Source organism: Electrophorus electricus, chromosome 7 (genome assembly GCF_013358815.1).
Source record: "Electrophorus electricus isolate fEleEle1 chromosome 7, fEleEle1.pri, whole genome shotgun sequence".
Taxonomy (NCBI): Eukaryota; Metazoa; Chordata; class Actinopteri; order Gymnotiformes; family Gymnotidae; genus Electrophorus; species Electrophorus electricus.
Window position 1 is genome coordinate 5,202,329 of NC_049541.1, and position 8,827 is coordinate 5,211,155.

General features: G+C 37.2%; 1 protein-coding gene across 3 annotated transcripts; it reads right to left on the reverse strand.

Moving 5' to 3' along the window:
• Window positions 1-1,351: 1,351 nt before the first annotated feature.
• LOC113569028 (SLAM family member 9) lies at window positions 1,352-6,402 on the reverse strand. 3 transcript variants are annotated; one of them, XM_026997155.2, is made up of 6 exons: window positions 6,285-6,402; window positions 5,947-6,188; window positions 5,279-5,448; window positions 3,833-4,129; window positions 3,226-3,498; window positions 1,352-2,437 (listed from the first exon to the last, which is right to left on the reverse strand). In XM_026997155.2, the coding sequence occupies exons 3-6, from the start codon at window positions 5,325-5,327 to the stop codon at window positions 2,313-2,315; spliced, it is 744 nt and encodes a 247-aa protein (XP_026852956.2). In that variant the 5' UTR covers window positions 5,328-5,448; window positions 5,947-6,188; window positions 6,285-6,402; the 3' UTR covers window positions 1,352-2,312. The 3 variants fall into 3 exon arrangements, with proteins under 3 accessions (XP_026852956.2, XP_026852957.2, XP_026852955.2); XM_026997156.2 differs by having other exon boundaries at window positions 6,062-6,188; window positions 6,281-6,402; XM_026997154.2 differs by having other exon boundaries at window positions 6,281-6,402.
• Between the last annotated feature and the right edge of the window lie 2,425 nt (window positions 6,403-8,827).

Sequence of the window (8,827 nt, forward strand, 5' to 3'; positions counted from 1 at the left end):
AACTACCTGCCTTCACTTCACACCACCATTTTAGTTTTACTGTGTCCAGCTAAATTCAGGAAATAGCAAATTCTTCATTTTTAGTAAAATGTTTTTTTCAACAAAAAGCTCCCCTCCCCTCACACATTCCCAGAAAGAGAAGGAAATTAATAGAATAGAAAGAGGATGTGACCTGAAAAGCATAAATGACTCAGAAATCAAACAAAAATGGAAGATTATCTGCTGAGATATTTATAAGTGAAACAATATGTAAAATAGTTTAATCCATATCAAATGTAAGACAAAATTGTTGATAAAAACATACAATAGCCAAACATATTTCAGCAGTTCAGGGGCAGACATTGTACCTAAAACACAAGGGCCATTTGTTGTATGTCAAATGCTGACCAAAAGTACAAGCCCTTTTAATGGAAAAGATCTCTTATAAAGTGCTGGGCAGTGGTAACTCAGTGGATCAGTGGATAAGGTACTTGACTTATAATCAGAATATATATATATATATATATATATATATATATATATATATATATATATATATATATATATATATATATATATATATATACAGAGAGAGAGAGAGAGAGAGAGAGAGAGAGAGAGACAGACAGACAGAGAGAGAGAGGCACTTTGGTTACGCAGCAGATGAAGGACTTCTGTCTGAAATATTCCATTTCTCTAGAAACTCTGTGTGCTTTACTACGATTCTGAATATCTCTACATCTCTTACTACAGTAGACTGCAATTACTTACCTAGAATTTTTTTTTATTATATATATATATATATATATATTCATCCTGTAATAGGCTGCATGGTGTTTATGCTAAGAATGAATGATTGCGTGATTAGCCACTTCACCGTTTTGACAATCAACAAATTTAGCTTCACACAAAACCTTGCCTACAGCTAGAAAATGCTCAAAAAGTATCTACAAGGATAACTCAATTCTGACAAGAAGATGCCAATTTTGCATGTAATCAGAGTAATCTGTTGGATTTAAATGTAATCTGTAGAAAATAAATGCCCAAACCAGTTTGATAATTTCCCCATCAGAGGAAACAATATTTTAGACCATTTACAGTGTTATAAGGAATTGACTGATTCTTTTATTGCCACACAATATGTCGGTGGTAATTGTATACGGTGCAACAAGATGTAACTCAACTGTGTTGTAATAATACACATAAAATAGTGCATATAAGATATATATGCAGTAACAATATACAGTACACAATAGTCAACAATTGAAACATTTGAAAGGAGTATCATAGAAAGTTGCACGGCGAATCTCAGTTCGTTCTTACAAAGGATGAAATTGTGACAGACAAGTGCCGCAGGGCGGCAGACTCCCTCGACTTTGATGGAGGTTTATTGACATATAACGCATACAACAATGACACTGATACATAGCGTAAACGGTTACAATGAAGGCACGTAACACTGGCATGGAGGTTCTGTACATTAGTGACAATAGTAACCCTCTGTGTTCACACATTCACAGGAAACATTCCTGTCATTGCAGGTTTCTGATCTATCCCTATCAACCGCATTATTAGTGATGCGAAGAAGCAGGTTCTATGTAGTACTCAAAGTTGAACATATAACATTACATTTATCTGATGCTTTTATCCAAAAGTCCTTACAATTACGAGTTGAGGAACCTCTCAGGGGACCAACTTGGCAATGGTGGGGTTTGAACCAGCAACCTTCCAATTACAAGTCAAGCACTTAACCACCATGCAAACGTTTTATATGCTTCGCTTGTGTCTTGTATTGTTTTCTGAGGTAGAATAGAAATGTTCGCCAGTATCACTTTCAAACTGAATATGAACCTCTTCCTCCTTGTTTTCTGATTGTTTATCTCAATTAACCACACACATTGCAGATCTTACATTGAATTTCAATATAAGTTGTATAATCTCATGCCTCATGAGATTTGTTTATTTAAAAAGCATTACTTAATTATCTGACAAGATTAATAATCACATTACCTTCTGTGTCACATTAGTCTAAATAAACATTAATACAACATGCATTAATCAAATACAATAATGTTTTTAGCATTTTAGCATAGTTGATGGGTGAGAAATGGGTGAGAATAAGATGCAGGCAGGTTTTCATCATAAGGCCTCAATATACAACAAAGTTAATGTTTTTTAAATATAGGAAAGGAATGTTGACCTTTCTAAATAACATAGTTAATGCTTAGTGTGTATGCGCTGATATTCACAACACACCAGTTTATTTATGTTTGATGACTATTAAAGTTAGAATAGCATATATAAACTATGTAGCATTGTATGCATCTTTAAGATTATGGGGCCAGCCTCGCTTTTATGTGGACGGTGATGACTGCAGACGTCATAAGGATCAAAACTACAGAGTACACGACCGTCTTCAGAAGACACACAGACACACCAGCAGCGGAAGGCACTGCATCTGAAACACAGCATAAAGTCCACAATTGTAACATTTTCACACTAATGTTCTTGGACTAATGACACACCAATGTTCTCACAAAATTGGGTAGTTATTGAGTTGTTTAGCTGTTGGGGTAGTAATTGGCTGAGGGGTAGTTCAGGCTGAAGGGTTATTTAGCATTTGCGGTATTTAGCTTTGTGGGGAAATGTTGACCTTCAGAAGGACAGATTTCTTTTTAGATGTACTCGTCCAAATGACATCAACTATTAATTATTCTTCAAACGTTTACCTGTTTAAGTATAATTAAAAGAGTGTGGCGTCAGATTGGACCATTAGGAGGTGCTGTGCCTCAATTTATTGGCTACAGCTGTCACAGAACGCGCCACTTCCACCGGTCACGTGGTATGGCCCGCCGCGTGCAGCGGGAGTTCTGCATTGACTGCGTGTCGCGTGTAACCACGCCCAAGTCGTTAAGCACACACCTGCATCGCTTTAGTCTCGCCATGTTTGTAGGTATTTAAACCCTTGTTAGCGTGTGCCTGATTGTCAATCGTTGTTCCTGTTTGTGCCTCTGTCCACCGGCTCAATGCTTGTGTTAGCTGTGAGTGCCGATGTCGTCAATGTTCATCAAGAAACGTCTGTCCCTGTCAAGCGATTCTGTACGTCCTGCGGCACTTGGGCCGTTACGACAGCATCACAGGCAGGGTACGTAAGGGACTGGATGCTTTAATTAAATTGTGCAACATAATTTAAAGCGTGTGTGTGTGTGTGTGTGTGTGTGTGTGTGTGTGTGTGTGTGTTTGCACCTTTGGGATGACAGACTTGTTTAAGGTCTTTCATCTCGATGGCACTCATGTTCCAGCTGACTGGGTTGCTTATGTTGCAGATGACTGAGCTGCTGTTTATGACAGACAGGTAAAGGGTGATGCCTTCACGTGATATTTCATTCTCCTCACAGGTTTTATTAAAACAGCTAGAGATGACTGAGAGGCCATGACCTCTACAGGTGAGAGTTATATTACAGGGATCACCAATTTGCTTGTCTGGAACATAAGTAAGGCCAGGAGTCTCCACTGGGTCTGTGGTAGAAACACAGACAATTATACATCATTAGTCAGGTAGAGCTAGCCTAAATATTTGCACAAGACACTACTAAATCTGTTAGAATGATCCTGATTTTTGGTCACCTCTCTCATGACTTATCTTCCTGTCTATCACAGTAATGACTACATTGTCAACAATCCATGCAGCTTTTAATAACTTTGTGGCCTCAATTCCTTAAATTCAAGTTGCTTTGTCTTGGTGGATTTACTGTATGTGCATGGTTAAAGAAAATAAATGTAGCATCACAACACAATGTTGTTGTTTCAGTAATTGCACCTCTCCTGCTGTTTACCATGCTGTAAAACTTACCAAACACGGAGAGATAGTACATAGCAACTATCTTGTCCTTGAAATGAGTTACTTGTGCTTCATACAGTCCACTGTCCTTCTTCTGCAAGTTCTTCAGTGTCAGACTGTAGGTTTCAATATTGACCTCTACTCTCCCTTCATAAGAGGGGTTTACTTTCATTTTTTTTGTCTCATTATAATATTTTATCAGATTTATTGTTTTGTTAAATCTCCAAATGAACTCCTCAAATGTAGATTCATGGTCCTGTGCATCCATTTGAACTGAAGTGCCAATAAGCCTTAACTCCTCATGGGACACTGTAAAGAATTGCAAAGATAAGCAGATTGGTTAGGATGTGGTGACTTTTTGGTAAGCTTGTTGAAGCAGAAATATGGTATGATTTTCTGTAACTTAATTAGCAATGTGCACCATAAGTGGAGCAAATTGTCAAGTAGTATAATGTGAAAATAAAATGCCAGTTTCCACATGTTGCAAAATGCCTTAGTGACTGAAGCTGATGCTATAAGTGAAGGCTAACTGTATGGAGCAGTGGGAAAGACATGAATCTTCATTACATTTAGAAAATTAAAGAACACAGCTACACCTATTCAGATAAAAGGAACATCCAGTGAGCAACATCTTAAAAGTTTACATAAAGAAGTGTATTCTTTTATTTTAAAGTACTAGAACTAGCTAGTATAAACTACTGTTAATATTTTTACTGGTGTTACTTTTCAAAGAAAACAAATTTAAAGCAAATAGTACAACCATGAAGCAGTAGAATACTTTCTAATGACAAAGTAACAGTGAGACTGGTGTTGAGATCTGAATTCTGGAAAGTGCAGATACGCTTTAGGAGTTTCTGAAGACTTGCATTGGTTTCAGATCTGTTGACATGTACAATCCATTGGCCATCATCTACCACAGTAATGACTGACCAGCTTCTGACCATAGAATCCTTGTTTAATCCTGTATTACATTTGTGGACCATCCTAAAGCATTTTGCTGAAAATGGTGGTGGGTGTTTGTGCTGGTACAAGTTTACCAGACATCAGTTAAGTGTGTTTTTGTTTTTTGGTGTTTTTAATCAATCACTGCTGTGTTTAGGTCATGACTGAGCCTATCAATAACAGAGGATGGCCAACATTAATTGTTCCTGCCTATAGTCTCAAACTATAGGCAGTGAATGTATTAGTGTTCTTCCACTGTTCCTTATGAAAAATGCTAAACTCAATCTTTGCCATGTGTTTACAACAATGCCTTCAATACTCTTCTAGCAAGTAGAAAAGAATTGTCTTAATTTTGTTCAAACCATTAATAATGGCACACAGACTACTGTTTCATAACACACAAGCACACTAGCAATATTCACTTCAGTCGATGCTTGCTAAGTCCAACTTCTAAAATATCAGATTATCAAACATTCTAACCCTGTAAGGCTGAAGATTTTTACTTTTTTTTTTTACCTGTATTTGAGACCAAAATGGAGAGAGCAAAGATGCACTTTAGTACCATCGCAGAGTGTAGAGCACCTTCCTTCTCTGAACTATCCGTTCTTTGACTTCTATCAGTATTTTGTTCTGCAGCACCTCAGAAGTGAACATTCCAGGCTTAAAGAGCACCGCTGGCTTGTTTACTATTAAGGGGATACAGGATGTCATCAGTTAATCTCACCATCTTTTAGCAATAATGTGCCATATTTTTCTTAACAATTGAACACTGTGTTACGACCCCGTCTAGGCTGAGGCCGTAACAAGGAAAAGGAAGTACAAATGGCCGATGTAGTGGAAGTTGTGAAAAAGTGAGCAGAAACAAAACGAACAGAAGCACAAATGGAAGGTATTTTCAGTATATTTTACAGAGGTTATGGTTCATAAACAAAATCATACTGGTGCAAGTGTGTTCAGGAGTGACCCAAGCCAAAATAACAAACATAAGCCACATTTAAGTAAAACTACACACTCACTAATCCTAACACAAGAAACATACAACAAACTTTCTTAACTCACCAACACAAAAACAGAGACAAAACCCACACCCAACAAAAATGGCAGTCACTCCCTACCACCAGTGTCCAGCACCAAAATACCAAACAAACAATATTTACACTGTATATATGAATATATATAGCTACCGGAGCAGGAGGGGCGAAGCCAAAGACTAGGTCCAAAAATGGGGGAAAAACAAGGTCATACACAAAACCTCATACAAATTTTCAGTCACAGTAAAACAATTCCAAACCAACACACCATCTCCTTCCTTCCTCTCTCCTCTTCTCTTCTGCAATGGGCCTTTAAATAGCCGACACAGTTGGCTGGGAAACCCGGCAAGAAACGTGGCGGAGTCTCGATCAGGGTGGAAATCCTGGCAGTGGATCTGGAACACATATACACACACACACAAGAAATTATTCACTTAAATTGCTCATGTACAGCCACCAATGATATACAACATTCAACATTACTTACTTACTATGCTGTGGCCATGTCTCCAACAGCTCAGTGGTTGTGACCTTGTGGTTTGTGTAACATACATTCTGCTCCTCTTCTTCTCTATAACTACCTGCTTCCACTTCACCACCACCATTTTAGTTTTACTGTGTCCAGTTAAATTCAGGAAATAGCAAATTCTTCATTTTTATTAAAATGTATTTTACAACAAATAAAAAGTATAAATATTTTAAGTTCAGACATACAAAAAGCTCCCCTCCCCTCACCCACCCCCAGACAGAGAAGGACATTAATAGAATGGAAAGAGAATGTGACCTGCAAGCATAAATGACTCAGAAATCAAACAAAAATGGAAGATTAGCTGCTGAGGTATTTATAAGTGAAACAATACGTAAAATAGTTTAATCCATGTCAAATATCAGACAAAATTGTTGATAAAAACATACAATAGCCAAACATATTTTGCATTAGTGTTTCAGCAGTTCAGGGGCAGACATTGCACCTGAAACACAAGGGCCATTTGTTATGTCATGCTGACCACAGGTACAAGCCCCATTGGGGCTTGGGTAACGGTAGCTCAGTGGTTAAGGTATTTGACTTATAATCAGAAGGCTGCCAACACTGCCGAGTTGCCACATTCAACTGCTGAGCAAGACCCTTAACCCTCGATTGTTCCAGTTGTACTGTCATAATTCTAAGTCAGTTTGGGTAAAAGCATCAGATAAATGTACAAATAAGTTGTTTGTAATGTTTTGGCTGATCAACATGGTTGTATTTTGTGAATTTAAAAATGTTTTTAATTTGATGCCTGCAACACAGCCAAAAGAAGCTGGTACATAATACAAAATAACACACTTAGAGCGGAATTCATTAAATTGGGTGTCTCTTTCCAGCTGAAATGGATACAACTAAGGACTTGACCACTAAGAAAACAGTCAGAGCTCTGAATGCAATAGTTAAAACCCAGTAGCACAAAGGATAGTTTATTTACTTAAATTAAAAAGTACTTTATAAACAATTACAAAATTACAGAAGCTAGATCCATAGCCCTGAATGCCTCTTCAAGATGATTCGATCTGTGTTTTTCTACTGTGAACACTGGGGACGTGCAGAGTACACGAGGATCAGAGCTACAGAGTACAGTGCTACCAGAACCAGCAGGGGGAGACATTGTTCTGAGAAAAAAACAGCGCAAGCCCCATTGTTTATTGTAAAGTCCTGAGTTGCAGTAATAAAATTATCATTTTATATTATATAACAAACAAACATACAAATAAATAAATTATTCAAATCATCTATATATTTAATTGACAAATACTAAATAAATTAAGTTATGGGATTCAGTAAAAGACCATAAAGCCAGAAGAGCATGTACTTAATACTGCAGCATACGTTTTGGAGTCCTTATTCCTATTTGAGCTAACTGATAGCTAGCTAAGCTTAGACAGCTAGCTAAGTGTTTCGTTTTGGAACTTTTGAAATAGGCTTTAAAGAATTTTTTAATCTTAAAATTAGCCTCAACACTTTTAGCTTTTTATAGCTGATTAATGGATATGTGACAGTGGCGTCACAGAGGGAGCGAGAGGCGATGGTGAGATAAAGGAGTCTTTATTCTCCATAACTCAAAGCAGTTTAATAAGCTGCAAAGCAGCGCCAAAGGAAATAAAACTAGCCGACGCAGCTGCTTCGCGTTGAAGCTGGTGAGCGGTAAGTTGCTCCAAGGTCCGCCGACTTTAGGGACCAGTGTGCTTAAATAGCGGCAGAGGAAAGAAGGAACAGGTGAATGAGATCAATAAACTGGTGACTGGGACCGGGGTAAATGTTTAGTGTGGTTCTATGCAGCAGTGGGCATGTTCCCCCTGCAAGATGACCGGCCTACCGTGACAGGATATAAACATAAGGCATTTTAAAAAGCCTTTAAAAAAAACTTTTATGATAGATATGAATATAAATAGTAAATAAAATTTATACAAATTTTATTTCAAATGACCTAGCTTCTGTTTGACATGCCATAATTTCACATTAATTAATTTATTATTCATGTTGTTTCCTTTCCACATGAACAAGGACAACATAAGCATATATATATATATATATATATATATATATATATATATATATATATATATATATATATATATATATATATATATATATATATATATATATATATACATAGAGAGAGAGAGAGAGAGAGAGAGAGAGAGAGAGAGAGAGAGAGAGAGAGAGAGAGAGAGAGAGAGAGAGAGAGAGAGAGAGAGAGAGAGAGAGAGACCTCTGTCCAAAACATTCCATTTATCTGGAAACTCTGTGTGCTTTACTACAATTTTGAATATCTCTGCATCTCTTAATACACTGCACTGCGGTTACTCACCTAGAATCTTCTTCGGAGATATATATATATATATATATACACACACACACACACACACACACACACACACACACACACACACACACACACACACACTGCCTGGCCAAAAAAAAAAGTCACCACCTGGATTTAACTAAGCAAATAGTTATCCCATTGGATAATTACTGCATGGGTGATTATGTTCCAGCTGG

What these genes read in the sequence shown, in the direction of transcription:
- LOC113569028 (XM_026997155.2), bottom strand. Translation starts at nt 5,327, where the DNA reads ATGGTACTAAAGTGCATCTTTGCTCTCTCCATTTTGGTCTCAAATACA. An exon ending in CATTTTGGTCTCAAATACAG is followed by an intron (nt 4,130 to 5,278) that starts GTAAAAAAAAAA and finishes AATTCTTTACAG; the next exon opens with TGTCCCATGAGGAGTTAAGG. An exon ending in ACAAGTCTGTCATCCCAAAG is followed by an intron (nt 2,438 to 3,225) that starts GTGCAAACACAC and finishes GCTGTGTTTCAG; the next exon opens with ATGCAGTGCCTTCCGCTGCT.